Source organism: Trypanosoma cruzi, genomic scaffold (genome assembly GCF_000209065.1).
Source record: "Trypanosoma cruzi strain CL Brener 1047053516259 genomic scaffold, whole genome shotgun sequence".
In the NCBI taxonomy this organism is placed as follows: Eukaryota; Euglenozoa; class Kinetoplastea; order Trypanosomatida; family Trypanosomatidae; genus Trypanosoma; species Trypanosoma cruzi.
This window is the reverse complement of record NW_001849462.1, coordinates 43854-63110: the sequence shown is the minus strand read 5'-3', so window position 1 is coordinate 63110 and position 19257 is coordinate 43854. Positions and strand designations below refer to the sequence as shown.

At 54.2% G+C, this 19257-nt stretch overlaps 3 protein-coding genes and 2 pseudogenes across 3 annotated transcripts, besides 9 other annotated features; 2 read left to right on the top strand and 3 right to left on the bottom strand.

Annotated features, from left to right (window-relative positions):
- Positions 1–4857: part of a sequence feature (areas not merged during assembly with more than two copies in the genome that could not be assigned to a particular haplotype) that runs on past the window's edge.
- Tc00.1047053504155.56 (mucin TcMUCII, putative) lies at positions 4788–5441 on the top strand (the record flags this gene model as incomplete). The annotated part of the gene is made up of 1 exon (XM_812759.1): positions 4788–5441. One exon carries the CDS (start codon positions 4788–4790, stop codon positions 5439–5441), a length of 654 nt encoding a protein of 217 aa, XP_817852.1.
- Positions 4858–5671: a sequence feature (areas merged during assembly that could not be assigned to a particular haplotype. This can correspond to areas where the two haplotypes were merged or to regions with more than two copies in the genome that were merged during assembly.).
- Positions 5672–6319: a sequence feature (haploid, non-Esmeraldo-like haplotype).
- On the top strand, positions 5903–6667 carry Tc00.1047053504155.43 (annotated as a pseudogene).
- Positions 6234–6294: a sequence feature (CT-rich).
- Positions 6320–19257: a sequence feature (areas not merged during assembly with more than two copies in the genome that could not be assigned to a particular haplotype).
- Positions 7010–7049: a sequence feature (AT_rich).
- Tc00.1047053504155.30 lies at positions 8377–10425 on the bottom strand (annotated as a pseudogene).
- Positions 13134–13295: a repeat region.
- Positions 13625–13660: a sequence feature (AT_rich).
- Positions 14478–14516: a sequence feature (T-rich).
- Positions 14649–17342, bottom strand: Tc00.1047053504155.20 (trans-sialidase, putative; the record flags this gene model as incomplete). Its single annotated transcript, XM_812749.1, has 1 exon — positions 14649–17342. One exon carries the CDS (start codon positions 17340–17342, stop codon positions 14649–14651), a length of 2694 nt encoding a protein of 897 aa, XP_817842.1.
- On the bottom strand, positions 18627–19257 carry Tc00.1047053504155.10 (mucin-associated surface protein (MASP), putative; the record flags this gene model as incomplete). Its single annotated transcript, XM_812748.1, has 1 exon — positions 18627–19257. A coding segment is annotated over one exon (631 nt), but the record flags the coding sequence as incomplete, so codon positions are not given.

Sequence of the window (19257 nt, the reverse complement as noted above, 5' to 3'; positions counted from 1 at the left end):
AGTTGCCCTTTGCCTTCGTTGATATTCAGCGCACACCACTTCATGCAGGCCCGGCCACTACCGCAGCGGCCGCATGCTAAAATGTAACCGTAAGGAATGGAATGAAGCAAGCAATCATTTAGTTGTGTTCCTGTCTGAATGTTGGCAGATGTCTGCATGTGTTGTTTTGTTTTTTTGAGGAGGGCAAACCTTCATGCCTGGGTCGTGTGTTGGGGATTCCTGCAGGGTGCACAATTTTTTTTTTTTTCCCTCCTGTGAATGTTTCTTGTGTTGATGCAGCCAAGAATTCGGTTTGTGTTGCTCCTGCCTTTCGCTGGTAAAGTGCCGCAATAGATGTTTGTTTTTCCTTTCGTTGCTGTGGCACCCGATTCCTCACCGTTTATTGCGGTGGGAATAAAATGTGTGAGTGGACTCCCACACACCAGAACGCACCTTCGCTCCTATTTATTGGTGCATGGAAGGGCATGTGTGTTTGGTGGTGTCTCGTCCATATATTTTGTGGGCGTACATTCTCCTGCAGGCTGAGGGCGGGACGACGCTCCGTCGCGGTGCGCTTCCCTCGCATGCCGCCCACTGTGATTCATCATGCATCACCCCCTCACATACTCCGTGGTGCCACACCGCTGATATTACTGCAGCCGCTGTGATTCCGCGTACTTCACGCATTTGATTGTGCCACAATACATCCGCTCGTGTGGCTGCCGCATCCAAACAGCGGTGCGCAACACCGTGAGCGGCAGTCCACATCCTTGCATGTCCCAACGCAGTGGTGTTGGACTGTCAGCCAGGCGCCAGACAACAGGAGAGTCTTGTGCTGGCAGTACAACACACGGAGCTGCAGTGAATGACTCGGGTGGCGACGCATCCATTTGTCGCAAAGCAGTGAAAAGGAGTCGGGCAAAATAATGCCGGCTGCATGCACGACACCACATCCACAGCCAAAGCATGCGACGTGATGTGTGTTTCACTGGTGCTGTGAAATGCCTGCAGACGACGTCACTAGTGGAGGCACACCACCCATGATCAGCGGACAGACAATAATCGGCATGGGAGGCCACAAGAGGCAGCAACGACGCCAGCAGCAGGAGCAGCTCTCTCCCTCTCTCTGTTGCCTCCGAGAAGCAATTATTCCACCAGAAGCAGCTGACTGTGCCATCGTGACACTCCATGCACGTCGTGGCTGCGTCAACACATCCTGCTCCCTGCTGCGCCTCGAAAGATGCCTCACTCCGTCCACTAAGTGCATCGGTGTGCGCCGTGCCTCCGCTGTGCGTGAGGACCACAACGATGTGAGGGTCACCGAGTCGCAGCATGTTTCTTGTGACGTTGTTGCATGGCACCTGCACACACACACGCAGCGCCTGCATTCCTCCCTTTTGTGTCCGCCCTCCGCCGGAGTGGCCACACACACGGGCAGCAGCAAAATCACTTCACCCTCGACGATCCAAAATCAACACCGACATCCCTCGCGACGCAAACATCTCAGTTGCCAGCACGGGCCTCCTGCCGCTCTGCCATCAACGCTGAAACACGGCACAGTGCACGCACTCATTTCCTCGTGTGCAGTCAGCCGTTTGCTTCACACATTCTTCGGTGGGCTGACGTCCATAAAAGCACGCCACAAATGCCACTGTGATTGCACACGCTCTTGTGATGAGCGTCGGTGTGTGCATGGATCCGCTGCTCACACGTGCTGGCAGGCAGCCTGCAGCCGGTGCCCTCGTGCCAGTCCATCGGCTCCAGCACGGAAAAGAGAAAATGACCTATTCCCGATGCACTTATTCCCACCAGCAGCACCAACACGCTGGTCGCCAGCCGTCATTCCTCAGCACATCCAGGAATGCTGAAAAGTGACGTGGAGCTGTCAGCCAGCAATGCCGCAATCCCCGCACACATGTCGGCTCCACCAGAAAAGACACACAAACCACAAACAACACCCTCCACATGTCATCCGAACACCATTCCGACACACCGCGACACGCCAAAGAAAACTATTCGTCACCCCAATGCACCTCCCCACACAATCACATAGCCCATGCACCACGCACGTCAGCAGCTCACACGCCGTCAAACAAATGTTCCTCGGATCGGTGTTATCCACGTGCTGCGGTGGGAATTAAGCAAACAAGACGAGCCGCCAAACCCCAAAAGAGTGCCGCGACTGGCCGCAACTCAACGGAGCGCAGCCACACAAATGAATTCAGTCCTCATGCCCTCAACCTCCCACCTTCCCCACAAAAGCCCTCAAAATTAACATCAAACATCCTGTTCAATAAACTCACTGTGAGACATCAGATGAAGCCATCCGGGGTCGTTGTTGTCACCTTCACGGGGACAGGTTCACATCTGTTATTCACAACGACGCTGAACACTTGCAACGGCTTCTTCGGAAACGCAAGTCTCCTACCAAATCAAAAAACGCCAACGCACCATCGGCGCGTAACACAATGTAAAGAACGGGAAAATTCTTCACACAGACACCAAAGTAGACCGCACTACTCTGCCATCAGCCGCGGCTGGGCGCAGAGGCTGGTGCGTCCCAGCACACCATGCAATCCTGCCTTGTTGGATGCGTCCACACTGCGTTTCACCACGGCGGCGAGGTAATCGCACCGTGTCCAGCTCCCATTCACCTCCACGGCTTGGAAGTGCGGCACCGCGACAGCTGCACGGCATCGCTCGGCCCACGCGCATCATCAAAGGGTGCTTCTTTCCACCCAGCAGCCAGTCCAGCACCGCTGCGGAGGATCATTGGGTTCCGCGCACCCACGCAGCACGAACACCTCACGCGTCTCCGGTATATGGAGGACGTGCGTGGCGCAATCTGCTTGGATACCATGCCGTCGTCAATACATTGGAAGGCAGCGACGACCATTTCTCTGCCGGGAGATGCCGTCCTCAACGGACTGCGACGCGTCCGCCGCCACATGGAGATCTCCCCGCACCACATCCGCGCCCCAAATGCTGAGCACCGCATTGTTGTCTGGGGTAATGGGAGCTGCAGCGGGTTGGACGTATTCCAGCCACGGCACGCCAGGGACGCCCTGGACGGTGTCAGACTATCGGCCGTTGAGGCGGCGTACGCCTCGCTGGGGGCATGTGTGTCTGGATCCGCCGCGCTGCCACCCCATTCCCCGGACAGCGGAGCTCCCTGTGGGGCCTCACCGCGCAGCTGCTGGCAGCCTTGCATGATCCTGCCGAGCGGAGTGTCCTGCCACTGAGCATGACCACAGACACTTCCCAGTTCTCCGCCTTGCAGCAGCATCCCAATCGCCCACACGAGTTCCTGTTGCCACATATGCTTTGTCGGCGATGGAGGCGCTATGCCTTGGCCCGCTGGCGGTGCACGACGACTTCACCGAAGAGATTTGTACCGTGCCGCTTTCACTGGAGGATCGAGGTCACACAGTTGGCTCCACATTTTCCCCTGGCACTGCGGAATCCCACGCAGCGTGACAGCGGACGCTGATGCCGTCATGGCAAGATCTCTCCCGCAAGAATGCATCCCAATCTGGCACGTGGAATTCCTTACCGCTGTCGAGAGGTTATGCTGGAAGGATTTTCATGAGGAAGCAGAAGGCGCGTACACCGCGTGACAGGCACATTTCGGTGTGGCGAGGACCCTATTCCTGGTGTTGACCCGGACATCGGTCCCCGAGTGGCGGCACCGCGCGCAGGCGCGATGCGACCCCAGCCCACTCTTCGGCAGACCGGCATGCGCCCTGCGGATCACAAGCGACCCTCTGTGTCGGTGGCGCCGCTCTCTCACACTGAGGAGAATGGCCCGCCTCTCCCGGAGCTTCTTCCCGACGTGAGCACCGCAACTCCTTGCCGGCAAGCGAGCGGCGGATTGACGTCCTCCCGCCCAACCTGCGGCAGAGTGCGGTCGTTCACCCACAGTATGACGGCACATGCTCGACGTGCTCGTCCTGGCGTTCCAATGGTTTGAGAGAGCCTCACATGCGGATGCCGCAATGGCGCCACCGTCTTCTTAACAGGCGCCTCGCACGCAGGTTGCCACCGAAGTCGCCAGGCATGCCAGCAGGCAAGACACCGCAAGAAGCACAAACGCGGGCACTCGAGATGGACCAGGCACTTCCGCCACCGCCTCATAACAGACGCCACGGGCTGCTGATCCCCGACGGACCACGGGAGACTCCGCCTCATCCACTGCGGGAATGCCCTCGTCGCTGGGAATATGGACTGCGACTGTTTGGGACTGCCCCAGCCCGCAGAACGTTCCTTTTACGACAGAATGATTGCCACTTTTGTGCGGACGGCCCTTGCGCTACTCACTCGTTATTGTAACAGCATACAACAAAACAAGAGAATAAGTTGCTCTGTGATGAATATTGGCTGCACTTCCCGTGGACCAACAATCCACGTGGTGTGCGGGGATCTCATTTTAATTGTTACTTTGCTTTTGTGTTGCTGTGTGTGCTGCACCTTCTTGTGTGTGTGCGTACCCTCCGTGAGGGGTGCAGGCACGACGGACCGCTCTCGCCGTGTGTGCATGCGGTGGAGCCTTGTGTGCCGCTCCTGTTTGCTTCTCCCTCTTCCATCTGTGTGTTGGTGCTGCGGCAGGGCTGTGTGTGTGTGTGCCTGCTGCCGCGGATTGGAGTGTGTGTCGTGCGTGGTGTGCGGCGTACGGTGCATGCCTGGCTGCTGCCCTCTCCTCGTGTGGTGTGCCCTCTGTGTGTGTCTGCCGCACCTCTCGTCTCCCCTGTTGCTCTCCATGTCCCTCACTGTGCAGATCAGCTCCACACCACTGAACGACCACACTCACGATGATGATGAAGTGCTGTCTGCTGTGTGCCCTGTTGGTGCTCGCCCTGTGCTGCTGCCCGTCCGTGTGTGATGCAAAGGATACGCCGGTTCAAGCTTCTTCCCAGACGACGACGAGTATTAAAACAGAGCCAACGGACACTAACAAGCATACTGAGCCTGAAGACCTTTCGACGAAAAGTGTGATTACAGCAAAGGAACTGGTCGTTAACTCTGAGACTGAGGATGAAGCAAATGGTCCCGCCACCACTCTCCGTTCCCCCCCAGAGGGAGAACAGGGGAAAGGTAAGACGGGGTCGTCAGGTTCGGTGCCCGCTGCGGAACAGGATGATACTGCCAGGGATGGACAAAGTTTGGCCGGTCCGGATTCGCATTCAAGTGTTGCGACCAGTACTTTAGAGAGAGAGGGTACGGATGGTACATCAGAGTCACAAAGCCACACGAGTACGGCTGCAGAGAAAGCAACTGAGGAAGCCAAAGATTCTGCCCAGATGACCACGACGACCACCACTACGACTACGGAGGCGCTAACCACGACGACCACCCACGCACCGTCGCGGCTTCGCGAAGTGGACGGCAGCCTCAGCAGCTCTGCGTGGGTGTGTGCCCCGCTGGTGCTCGCCGCATCCGCGCTGGCGTACACCGCTGTGGGCTGAAGAGGTGTGTGCGGGCTGTGCGTGCCAGCACTTAAAGCCACGGGGATTTGTGTACGTCTACTGTGGTCCGATGTATATAAAGTGAGAGTAATTATGATGATCGTTTTTGCTTTGTTTGCCTCTGGTGCGCTGCTGTGTGCTCCGCGTTGCTTCCCACGTCTGTCACGTTGAACGCATCGCGGACACACTCATATGGATGCGCAGCACAGCCCTGAGTGTAGTTTTCTTTTCTTTTTTTGCTTGCTAATTAATGTTTTTTTTTTTACATCTGTTTTACAGGACGGTGGGCAAGTTCTGCAATCGTACTGTTTCAAACTGTTTCATTGTATGTGCGCTGCTGATGCTGGGTGCTGCCATTTTTTGTGACTGTGCGGTGGTTGTGCGGTGTAGCGTTTGTGTCTTTCACTCTGCGTTGGCGGAGTGTTAGTTTGTGCTGAAGGCTACACGCAATTGACAGGAGTGATGGCGATGGTGATGACTGGCCGTGTGCTGCTGGTGTGTGCCCTCTGCGTGCTGTGGTGCGGTGCTGCGGTGGTTTTGCCGACGAGGCGGGTGCTTCTGAAACAGCTCCTCCAGCTTCTGCTGGTACTCCGTCCGACAATGGCACTCAAAACGACAATGTGACCGTCGGTGGCGCTGAAGGAGGTGTCCGAACCAGTAAACATTCAGCGTCACAAGAAAAATCACCAAAGGCGTCAGAATCACAGCAAGTGCAAGCGAGCCAGTCACAGGCACCAAAACCCGGAGGAGGAGCATCAGAAACGGCAAGTACAACGACGGACAGCAAGAGCCAAAAAACAGAAGGTAAAAAGAAAGAAGAAGAACGGGAACAAAAGGAAGACGAGGAAGAGGATGGTGCGAATGAAAACGGGGAGACAAAGAAACAAGCTGTTACCAGCACCACAGAGGTGATCTCAGCAGACGGCAAAGAGCAGCGAAGTTTATCTTCTGCTGCGGAGGGAGCATCGAATACAACAAATCCCAACAGCACATCAACAACTGGAGACGATGATCCAGCAGCTGATGCTGCAGGGACAGCAGAGGGAAAACAAAATGAAGATAAAGATGCCAATCCGAAAGAAACACCAGTGACGGCCGCAGCCACGAAAACTACAACGGCGACGACTGGCGACAGTGACGGCAGCACCGCGGTCTCCCACACCACCTCCCCTCTTTTGCTTCTTCTTCTTGCGTGTGCGGCTGCGGCTGCGGTGGTGGCCGCGTGAGAGTGAGTGTGAGAGAGCCGTGCACCGCCCGCACACACACTCTTCCTTCTCTCTCTTTGTGTGTGTCCCCTTGCATGGACTCTCGCCCTCACCTCACCCCACGAGGCACACACAATAATGTGCCCATTGTATATATGCATGCACACCCATGCAGGCCCGTTGGTGCTCTCTTTTGCACGACACGCACCGCTGCCGTCCTGCCTGGCTGCATGGGCGGAGCACCGTAACTGTTTCTGTTTTGTTTCCATTGCATTGAGTGGGCGACCTCTCTCTCTCTCCCTCTGTGTGTGTGTTTTGCTTTACGGGAGTAATGAGAGTGTGTGTGCGCTGGTCGTCCCACGCTTTTTTTTATTGTTTTTTATTGTAATATTTTTAATTTTTTCCTGTTTGCTTTAAATTTTTTGCTAGTCTTTCTTTGTGACTAATTTTTGCGTTTTAAATCTTTTATCCCCACATTCCTCCTTTTTTTATTTGCTTTTGGGGGGCAGTCACTATGGACGTTTTTTCTTTTCTGCTCTTCCCTCTTTAATTGTTTCTTCCGCACTCTTCCTGCGAGGGGTGCCGTGTGTTTCCCGCCCAACTGCTCCACTCGCACACCCACCGACACGCTCATGACGACGGCCCTGTGCGCCTCGCCTGCTGCACGCATGAGGAGGGGCCGCGACGAACGGCGCGCTGAGGGAGCCGTGACGTGTGGGCGTGCGACGAGGGCCTGTGGGGCGGAGCACACATTTCTTCCCTCTTGTTTTGTTTTTATTGCGGCCAGGGCTGGCAGACACCCGCAGCGCCACACACACAGCCACACCCTGCCGCCGTGTTTTTAAGATTTTTTTTGTGTGTTTACTTCATGCGCTGGCAGTCTCGTCAGCATTTCTCTCCCTCCTGATGATTTCTTTTCTTTTGCTGCGCTCAATCTCCCGACGGAGTGACGCGACTCCCGTCATGTCTGCGTGCTTCTCTCAGTCCCCACACACGAGTGACTGTGCTCTGCGGGCTGCACTCACGCGCCGATGAGAGGGCTGAGGGGAGCAGCAACACGCAGATGACCCCATGAAATATAAACGATGTGCGGACACACGGAGGGTCAGACGGTTGAAAGACATTTAAATATTTTTAATTTTCTTTTTTGGGCAAAATGTACGCAGACAGTTTGGTGTGGCCACACGGCAAGCAGTTCTTTAAATGTTATTTGTGTGGAACATTAATGGACGATTTCTTTTTATTTGTAATTATTTTGTGTGATGGGGTTTTATATAAGACGAAGGGGAAAGCTTTTTTTTGTTTTAAATAAATCTTGTGTGAATTGCCGCTGCTTGGGCTGCAGTGCAGTCATGAGTTTGAGCGTTCTTCTTCTTGTTGTTTCCGTTATGCGTCTTCGCTGTACATTTTTTGTGCGTCTCTCCACATACTCTTCTCCCTCTTTTCTACTTCTTTGCTTTGTGTTTCTGCAGGCACACACAACCACACACAAGATGCACATTGCAGTGGATTTGAATGCTTCTTTTGTAGCGTGTGCTGGCAGTTGCGTGTGGCTGTTGTCTTCTTCCGTGGCCATGAGGAGAGGGAGTGTGCAGCCCGAGTCTCTTTTCCTGTGGGTGTGGAGCACCGCGTGTGACTGGGTTGAGTTGGGCTCCGTGTCCCATTGAGGGCGGGATGGCAGGAAATTTTGGTGCCGCGTCATGGATGGATGAGGGTGCAATTGCGCGTGTGGCTGGTGGGTGCTCACCCGCCGGAATCATCGGCAGCCCAACCAGCGTCCTTGGATTTGACTTCAAAAATAAAAAAAGGCGTCCACCAGCGGAAGGTTTGTGGCCCACGGTTTGTGCAGCACCCCGTACTTTATTTTACGGATCGTTTTTTCATATTCACTCGGCAGCAAACCCTCATCTCCCTTGGGATGCAATTCAGGGGCCAAATTCAAGACGCAGGGCTTTGCTTGACGTCCTGTTGGCGGCTCAAACTCCGTGAGCTTCGTCGCCATTGCCTTGACAAAGGCACTCTCCGTGAACGATTTCAAAGCAAACCGTCCAAAAAATATTGGCAAAATATTATCCTTCGACGCCAACCTCCGCCTCAAAAAGCTATTGTATTCTGCTACACTTGGGAGGCGTCCCAATGTCCGTTCCTCGAGGCAAGCAGACAGCGGTGATTAAATCAACGGACACTGCCTGCGTATATTTCCCGAACAACTTTCACAGGCTTGTGGGACGGATCCTCAGAACACCATGGCGACTCACCTCCCCGTGAAAAGCACTCTTTCACAGTTCCCTCGTTGATCGACTGCAATGCAAACTTCACCGCTCCACAGCGTCCATTAAACGCCTCCTCATCAAAGACGTGACGTGGAATCGGCCTCACTCTTTCCATGTGTTTTTTGGCCTCTTTCCAGTATTCCGCTTGTTTCTCTTTGGTCTCATCACGCGTCATCCAGGCGCACATCGCCTTCACATCCATCTCGTCGGGGCAATTCACGATGATTCGCGCGGCCTGTAATTGCTTCTCCCACTCATCATAGTTCGTTACCTTTGGGAAGGCACCGCAATCATGCCCCATCCAGAAGTAGGCGCAAAATGTCTCGGTGGCGGCGTTCCCTCCTTTGCCACATCGTAGATAATATACACATTCCTCCCATGCCTCCTCAAACCTCTCAACTCCGAGATGCACATGTCCTCATCGCTGCATCTTGTCACCGTCCTGCTGGTCTTGTCAGACACGCACGCACCTCGTCCACCAAAACAATGGACTACCACTTGGAGTTTCTCGGCATCGCAGTGCAGCAGCTGGTAGAGGAGGTACGAGCCGGCAGCCACCGATTTCCCGATCCCGGGCGTCCCAATCAGCACACGCCGCCTAGGCTTAAAGTCGGTCCCACCGTGAGGGCTGAACCACGCGGTTATGTCGCCCTTGACGATCTGCCACGCTCGATCCACCTCACAGTTCACAAAAACGTCCTTAGGAAGACCCTGTATCGTATGCCACGAGTACGGCCATCCCTTCTCCGAGGCAAGCACCACCAACACGGGAGGCGCTGCACCACATTGCTGCACAGCGTCATTCTCTTCGATAGCGTCGTCAGCTTCCCTGTACGACCATGACTGTTCTGGCTTCCCCTCATGCACCCCCATCCCCGTCCCCGTTTTATTTCGCTCATCGCCGTCCGGAAGTTCCACCGCATGGATCCGCCTCGCATTGTGCACAGACTCGTAGCATCCCTCCAGTTTCTCCGGTGCGCTCGTCGTCGTTGGTTTCCTCGCCTCCTCGGCAGCTGCATCCAAGAAATGTTTGGTGGAGTTATGAACAGCTGCTTTTACGTCCGCAGCAGCCAATGACCACCCCGGTAGATTGTTGACACCCTTATCGCAAAGCCTGCGTATATCCTCATCGAAGATCACTTCACCCTTTACAGCTTGCTTCATACTCAAATAACGACATGATGCCTGTATTTCGTTGAACGCTCCTTTATCACGGATATACTTCGTGGGGTCCCTGAAAAACTCCTCCGGCAAGACATCCCGATTGGTGTCCACAATGCCCCTGCCGTCCAGTTCCCTCGTAAGAAAGTCGTTCAGCCTCATTTCATTGACGCGAACTCTTCCTTTAAACAGTACCTCTTTGATATTAGTGGAAATGGTAAATTTCATTTCTTGCGTTCGCCTTAGCCTTTCCTCTGCCTCCCGCCTCGCTTCTGTCAGTACCTGCGTGAGTACTCTGTTTGGTATTCCCCTTGCAAGAGGAGTGATCGTATGCTTTTCTTTCATAGTCCCTACGTTGCTCGAGAGAGAGCACACCTTCGTGAAGAGGCTTAGTAATGGCCTCCAGCGCCTGGTGCGCAGTTAAGTTAAGTATTTCTTCAAGGAGCCGCTGGTCTTGTACGTAATCATCCGGCTCCTGAACAAACACCTCCATCGTCACATTGTATTCTTTCATCAACAGCCGTCCTGCCGCCAACACAATTCCAAAGGAAATCACTCAGCCTCATGTTGGTGCTGCTCATGGTCCACTGCGGCCACACTTTACTCCCCGCCACATGTCGAGCTGCAGCGTCGGAACCATCACAAGAGCCACGGCGAGGTGCCATCACAACACCCGTGCGGTGAAGCATCCCACTCGCACCGCCCAACTGCGGCCAGCAGGTGCCGCTGGCTCCAAAGGACACTCGCGGCTGTTTCGTCCCGCAGTCCCAATGGCGTTGGGCGTGGCACTCGCACGGCAGGGTGGTCGTGGCGCCATGCAGCCGCACTGCAACGCCTGTCGGTGAAACAGCCGAGGACCACCGCCCCCGCAGCAACACGAGGCGTGCAACGAACCACAACACCGCCACATTATATCGCCCTTTTTCATTTTGTTTTATTCACGTTGTCTGTCTGTTTGCCCCATCACCGACACCAAAAATAAGTGCACACCTTCACAAAAGGGAAGAAACAAAGAGAAAAGGAGGCACGATCCCACCCTCCCGCCGCGGGCCAACACTCTCGTCCATCCACCGCCATTGCCGCACAGGAGACCGCGGTCACATCGCAGAGTCAACACCGCAATGCGCACCACACCATCGTGCAGTGAACAATGGGCGAGACGCAGCCATGCATCGCCCCGCTCCATTTTCCCACCACTCAGGTGTTGCGTGCCCGCACAAAGTAGGAAACAGAATCAGAGTGCACACAAACCCAATCATCCCCTCACTCGCTGAAGCACATTATTCGCATGGAGTGACAACATTTGGGGACACACCAGCAGTAGCAGGCTGCATGGAATTTCCCTGCCAACCATGCGAAGAGACACAACGACTCTGCGGAGTCAAAGTGGCAGCCCCTCGGTGTTGCCCGCAGTTCACATGGCAGGAAGAATTCCACGCACGCATAGTTCCGGACACTTCGCTGTTTGAGTGCCCAACAGAACATGTGAAAAAATACCTGCGCGCAAGATGCAATTATATAAATGAAAAAGTCGGCCTGCTTTCTCCGATGGCGTTGGCGAGCAGTCCCACACAATCCAATCAAAGTGGCACGCCGGACAGAATGGCGTCCGTCAATCAATAAAAAAATGCGACACTGAAAGGGAGCAGAGAAGAGTTGGCGCATGCAAATGCCAGTGAAAACTGTGAGCAAACCCGCCAGCACCAACTGAGGTGCCGAGGAGCACGCTTGTGTGGAACTGGCCGTCAGGCAGAGAGGACAAATAAAACAAGAGGGCAGCAAACCCTCTCGTTCAATGTCTTCTGACCACGACACCAGAATCAAAATATCATCGACGATAAGAGCGGCAACGCCTTCCCCAAAACATCTTGTCAAGAAGCCGCAGGACCTCAGGAAGGGAAGAAGGCAGCGGCGGCAGCCACAGCGGGGGAGGCAATAAAACGGCTGGCAGGCACCCTCACGTCGACGCGCAAACCACATCCGAGTGGGCCGGGAGCACAAACCGAACCGCCCGGAAACACACGCATCAAATCCGCAAAACAAAGTCGCGTTGAATCGGCAGGAACTCCCCGCCCAAAACAAATCTAAAAAGTAGCGTTTTTCAGGGGGAATCCGCCTTTCCGACGACGGCACGGACGCCTCGCAGGAACTTCTTGCAAATCTCCCTTCGCAGTTCCGCAGGAAAACGCGGCGGAATAAAAAGTAAGCGCAACGACGCAAAAATAATAATCCTCCCAACCGACAAGGTGGCAGGCCGCCCTCGCGCAAGTGGAAAAAACACAACTTCACTCCGGCCTTGTCGTGGTGGTCGTCTCGCAACATTTTCTTCCTTCTCGTCGCAGTGCACATCCCCCTCCCACAAATCATTTGTTCGGGCCATGTTCCTGCGGCCAAACATCGCGCTGCTCGATCCCGCGGCACAGTCCTCGGCACAGAAGTGAAGGAAGAGGGACCGCAGAAGGTGCGAGCACATCCGAATTCGGTGGCGGTCGCTGCAGTGAAGATTGACGTCCCACGCGGTGTCCCTTTTCTGGGTCCGGCCCCCACCGCGCCATGCTCTCAGCGTGCGGTGCGCCGGCCGCTCCAAACATCCACACGTGCTTGCGTCCCACAGCCGCTCCCAGCCCCGTTCGTTGGCTGCATCAGGGATGCCGCCATCCAGAGACGGGCATAAGGACGTTGCATCCAACAAAACCTTCAGAGGCACCCGCTGGGCCAACGACGATCATCACTGCGGGATGTGCGGCCCTTCCGCCGCTCACCTCAAATCGCACTTCTACGCCTCCTCGAGCAGCAGCAGCAGCATAAATACACCGGTCCACTAGGGGCCGTCACCAGCCATTGCAGGAAGACCACTGTGCCTCGGTGCTACAAAACCCAAATTGCATTGACGGGCCACTTCGGAAAACCCTGTCGCATCCTCCCCCATTATGCGGAAACACATCCGTCGTGCATGCGACCACCGCAGCCAAATGAATCCGGTCCAAACACCCTCCAAATCAAATTCCCCTTTCCTCAAGCCATTCCTTCATTCCATGCGCCCTGACCCTCATCCGCATGTGCTCACTCACACAAGCCGCCATAGACAGATGGTGGCCGCCCAACGCTCCGGAAACACATGCCCAGCACGCACGCGCATAACAAATGACATGCGCCAACGCACGACACAACGGCGGAGAAGCGCACACCGAAAGGATGCGGCCCTCCACAGCAGTCACAGGCGGTGCATCACACCCGCAGGAAGAGTGACTCGCGGTGTGCGCTCCCTCTCTCCTCCTTCCCTTCATGCCCACTAAAGGAAGCAGCAGCCACCCGAAATCGCCAGCATGCACTACAAAAGAAGCATCCAAATCCACTGCAATGTGCATTTTGTGCGTTTGTGTGTGCCTGCAGACACACAAAGCAAAGAAATAAAGAAAAAGAAGCAGAGTATGTGAAGGGACGCACAAAAAAAAAACGCACAGCAGAGGTGCATGGTAGAAATAAAGAGAAGAGGACTGCTCAAGCTCATGATATTGCACTGCGGACCAAGCAGCATCAATCCATTAAAAAATTAAATGAAAATAAATAAATAAAAAATCATCTTCACCCTTCCACACCTCACACTTTGAAAAGAAAAAAGAAAAAACAAAGAAAATGAAAAAAGTTGTCCTTTACTACGGCCACACCCAAATGATAAAAAAGAAAACACACACACAAACAGCACCCAACTACCATGCTGCTCCAGAAATTGTCTGTAGATATTTTACCCAAAAATAAAATTAAAAGATATTTAAATGTCTTTCAACCGTCCGACCCTCCATGTGTCCGCACATCGTTTATATTTCATGGGTCATCTGCGTGTTGCTGCTCCCCTCAGCCCTCTCATCGGCGCGTGAGTGCAGCCCGCAGAGCACAGTCACTCGTGTGTGGGGACTGAGAGAAGCACGCAGAAATGACGGCAGTCGCGTCACTCCATCGGGAGAGTGAGCGCAGCAAAAGAAAAGAAATCATCAGGAGGGGAGAGAATTGCTGACGGGACTGCCAGCGCATGAAGTAAACACACAAAAAAAATCTTAAAAACACGGCGGCAGGGTGTGGCTGTGTGTGTGGCGCTGCGGGTGTCTGCCAGCCCTGACCGCAAAGAAAACAAAACAAGAGGGAAGAAATGTGTGCTCCGCCCCACAGGCCCTCGCCGCACGCCCACACGTCACGGCTCCCTCAGCGCGCCGTTCGTCGCGGCCCCCCCTCATGCGTGCAGCAGGCGAGGCGCACAGGGCCGTCGTCATGAGCGTGTCGGTGGGTGTGCGAGTGGAGCAGTTGGGCGGGAAACACACGGCACCCCTCGCAGGAAGAGTGCAGCAACAAACAATTAAAGAGGGAAGAGTAGAAAAGAAAAACGTCCACAGTGATTCCCCAAAAGCAAAAAAAAAAAAAAAAGCAAAAAATGAAAATAATTAAAGTATTTTTAAAAAAGTAAACAACGCACAAAAAATACCTTTCCTTTACGGAGAGTAATCCATTGGCAGGAGTGCGTGCGTCGGTGGTGGGGAAAGGCTGAAGTGTTCCACACTGAGGCCATTCACTCCTCACAGAGCCGCAAACCCCCACAGTCCCAACAGCAGAAGCAGCGGCAGCAGTCCGCTCCCACGCATACTGCTGGCATCGCTGTTATTTCCTTGCGACACATTTACGAGGCTGCTGTTGAGTGCCGTGGCAGTCACTTCCCCGGCCTGTGCATGGATTCCCTCCTGCGCATCCGTTCCTTCCGCCGTCTCCCCATCCTTACCAGAGCTCACGCTCACCTCAGGAGTTTGGGGTGATCCATTTCCCTGAACCGTTTCTCCACCCACTGTCACTACCGCTTGGTCGGCTTCAGACGAGGCAGTCGTAGCAATTGAAGCCGCACCGGATACACTGCCAGCACCAATATTCGCCGTCAACGGTTCGTGTTCCGATTGCCGTTGCCCGGCAGAATTTGACTGAGACACGGCTACCTCCACACCTGATCCACTTACCGCTGGTGAACGAGGAGGTGTCGTCAATTTCTTCGGTTCTTCCGGCTTCGGAATAGTAATTTTATTTTTGGCAAGCTCCGCAATCTCTTCGGATGCCAACGGACGGTTGTAAAGCAGGACGTTCGACACCGTCACAGACACGTCTTCGTCACCCGCTGTGTTCTCTGCATTGACTCCATCGCCTCCAATGTAGAAGTGTGAAATCTCTTGGGATTCCGTGCTTCCCAATTCACATTGCGCACCCACACCCACACGCTGACCATCGACGTACGCGGTGCCCTGGTTGCCGTTCCGTAGCAAAATTACCACGTGGTGTGTTGTCCCCGGTTCCCCAATGCTGCTGAGCTCCTTTGTCGTTGCGCCACCGCACAGTAGCTTCCACTTCTTTTCATTGTTGTACGACAGTCCAAAAAGTACGGAATTCTCTGTATTCTCATCGTCACTGCCTGCACGCACACCCATCACGGGAATCTGAGAACCCTCCTCCGGCACCTTGTCGATGGACACCGTCGCCACAAGAGTGAAGTTGTAGTTCGCAAAGTGGTACAGCTGATTCTCCCCCTGCGCGCCAACAGGCCACTCCGCCCCTGCGCCACGCCCTGTGAACTTCACACCATCGGAAGGCTCTGCCTTTGCTGCTGCACCAGTTACTGTGGCGTTCACCCCGAGGTACTCATCCCTCCATGTGCTCTCAGAGAAGCTGCCGGATAAAAAGCCAACCAGCCCAGCCGTCGGCATGGCAGCGCTGCAGGCAGTGTCAGCTGAGGGATCCTTCTGAGCAAGTGAATTGATGCACAGCTTGGAGACACGTTCGTCCACTTCCTTCCAGGTCTTCAACACCTCCTTCACCCGCTGCAGCTGCTCAGTCAGAATCACAGAGACCATACCGAGTGATGGCGTATCCCCTTCGTCCTTCTTCTCGTACAGTGCAATCAACTCCTCCTTCTCATTACCACTTTTACTGCTTTTGTACAACAGGGAGCTGGCGGCAACATCATCTCCTTCCACAGATACCGGCCCAATATCAACAATGTGCGTATTGTCCGTCAGCCAAAGATGGAGTTCACCCTTTTCCTTTTCCTTTTCCTTTTCTTCGCTCTCAGTCTTGGCATACACCGGCAGAGTGACGAGCATCACTTCCCTTTCCTCAATCCTCGCTGTGATGAACCCGCTTCCAACGCCCTTCACATTTCCCTCGTGTTTGTTGCCCCACACGCGCGAGAGTGTCCCGAGCGCCTCCGTCCACGAATCCCCCTTGTCACCGGACTCGTACACCCTGCGAGGGCCACCATCACACGCAGTCATCATCATGAGTTTGTCCTTCCACTCCACGACGGAGGGATCAGTGCAGCCACCGTCAGGCACATCCTTCGACAGTGTGCAGCTCGGAGTATCCGAGGAGTATATGATCAGCGAAACGGTCTTTCCATCACTTCCAGTGCCATCCTTTTTCGTGCCTTCCACTGGGAATACAAGCGTACCGTCCTTCATCTTAACACCCGATCCACCGCCGCCAATCAGACGTTTCAATGAGTTTTGTTGGTCGCCTAGATTGCACGGTACACCGTCAGTTTCCTTCCAATAGATTTTTTTGTTGCCGGCTTCACTACTGACATTCCCCTTCGCCAGCAAAAGTCTCCAGTCGGCTGCCTGATCACCAGTGGCATCGGTACGGCTGTGTTTTCCAACAAGCATGTAAATATCAATTTCCTTCACAACTGTTGTTGGCTGCCTCACACGTACTTTCTTCTCACTCTGAGAAACAGCCAAAGCAGCTTCACGGGAAGCACAATTCTCCTTGTCGGAAGAACATTCCACCAGCACTTGTGTCCTCATTTGAGCTTTAACCAATTCTTTTGATGCTTTATCAGTCAACGCCAAAAGCTCCGAGGCAATCCCATTAAAATCGCTTTCACCCTTCAACTGCGCCTCGGCAACGGCAAATACTTCGCCATCTATCTCAACAAGACCGGGAACACGAAGCGAACTCACTGTTTCTCCCTTTTTCCCATCCTCCCAAACAAACTGTGTTTTCGGTGAAGATCCCTTGCCTGACGGCACGTCCTGACTGGATGCGGCTCCACCGGTGCCGCAGCACATCATCACGACGAGGAGCAGCAGCACCGCGGAAGTAAACGCACGCCGGGACATGTTGGGCCTCTGCCACTCACTCTCTCTTCCCTCCCTCCTCCTTCCGCTGGATCCGGCCACGCGGCGACGGTAGTCTGTGCGGGGTGCCTTCACAGCAGCAACACGTGAGAGCATATAAATATGTGTGTGTGGGCGGTGTGTGTGCTGTTGGTCCTTTCAGTGCCTTACAATTTCACAGTAGCGATTAGCGCTTGTTTGCTTTCCTAGCCTGAGTGTGTGAGAAAGAAATAAAGAAAATAAGCCAAAAAATAAAAGCGGTAAAAGAGTAAACACCGTCTTCCATCCACAGTGAGTGGCACCATCATCCGCACCGCAGTCATTCCCAACAACAACAACTCATGCACACAGACACACGGAACAGGAGATGGAAGAACAGTGCACCGGGAGCACACAGGGACTGCCACCACCAGCAGCAGGGGCCACGCCTGGCACGTCGTTATTCGTCACGCGTCAGCACACACTGAACAACGCCCTTACAAAAAAAAAAACCAGCAGAATAAAAAAAACACAGCCGCCCTTCGCAGCACCGACGTGCTGCCGCCAGCCCTTTTACAGCTGTCTCCTCCAGAGCACTCGCACGTCACCCGCACAGCCGGAGAATACCTCATCAACAGATCCACAGTGGGAAAGAAACGTCCGCAGTTACAGCTGCAAAGCGGGAATCAATCCGCACTCATCCCAGGCACCCCCACTGCCACATCACTCACTGGCTGCACGCTGCAAACATAACAACAGCAACATGTCAACGAAGCAAATCGCATACTCCCGTACTCCCTTCTCGCAAGGAACAACCGCCGCAGCCACAATCCTGTGCGTGCATGCATTCTCAGCGTTTTAAACACGGCATTTGTGTGTGTGCATGTGCTTGTGTGTTTGGCAGCGCCTATACTTGCAGAGCAGCTGTGCGCCACAAGAGAGTCTGAAGAAAGCAACGGCAGAGAGAGGCAGATAGCACACACGCAAATTACTCATATCATCACACACACACACATACAGCCGCGGAATGGGTGCACTCAACCACAAAATCAAAAAGGAAAACAAAACAAAAAGCCGAAGCGTGGGACGACCAGCGCACACACACTCTCATTGCTCCCGTAAAGCAAAACACACACACAGAGGGAGAGAGAGAGAGGTCGCCCACTCAATGCAATAAAAACAAAACAGAAACAGTTACGGTGCTCCGCCCATGCAGCCAGGCAGGACGGCAGCGGTGCGTGTCGTGCAAAAGAGAGCACCAACGGACCTGCATGGGTGTGCATGCATATATACAATGGGCACATTATGTGTGTGCCTCGTGGGGTGAGGTGAGGGCGAGAGTCCATGCAAGGGGACACACACAGAGAGAGAGTGAAGGACGAGTGTGTGTGCGGGCGGTGCACGGCTCTCTCACACTCACTCTCACGCGGCCACCACCGCAGCCGCACACGCGACAAGAAGAAGAAGAAGCAAAAGAGGGGAGGTGGTGTGGGGGACCGCGGTGCTGCTGTCGCTGTCGCCAACCGTTGCCGTTTCATTTTTTTGAGCGGTGGTGAGTGTTATTGCTGATTGAGGTGCTGCCTCATCTGCTGTAGGAGAATTGTTGATGTCAGTACCTTCAAGATCGTCCTGTGATTCACTGGGGTTGGGCCGTTGAGCATTATCCGCATCCGCCGTAATCTGGGCCTCACCACTGCCACTTGTAGAAGTGGATGGTTCTGTATTTCTCGCTTGACTTCCTGGAGATGAATTTTCCATCAATCCCTCTGTGGTTGTGTTTTGACCTTGTTGCTGTAACACATTATCCTCTGAAGGAATTTCCGGTGTCTTGGACTCCTTTTTAGTTGTTAAAATTGACGGTTTTTGCTCTTGACCTTTTGTGGTCTGTGGGACATTTGGTGCTGGTAGGCTTACATTGCTTGGTGATGGTTCTTTTCCTGGAGGTGCCGGTTCTTTTGATAGAACTGGTGATGTCACCGCCGATGGCGGTGCTGGCGGTGGTGTTTGGTTGCTGGAATGGTCTACCTTCCCCACCATCATTTTGCTGATCCGC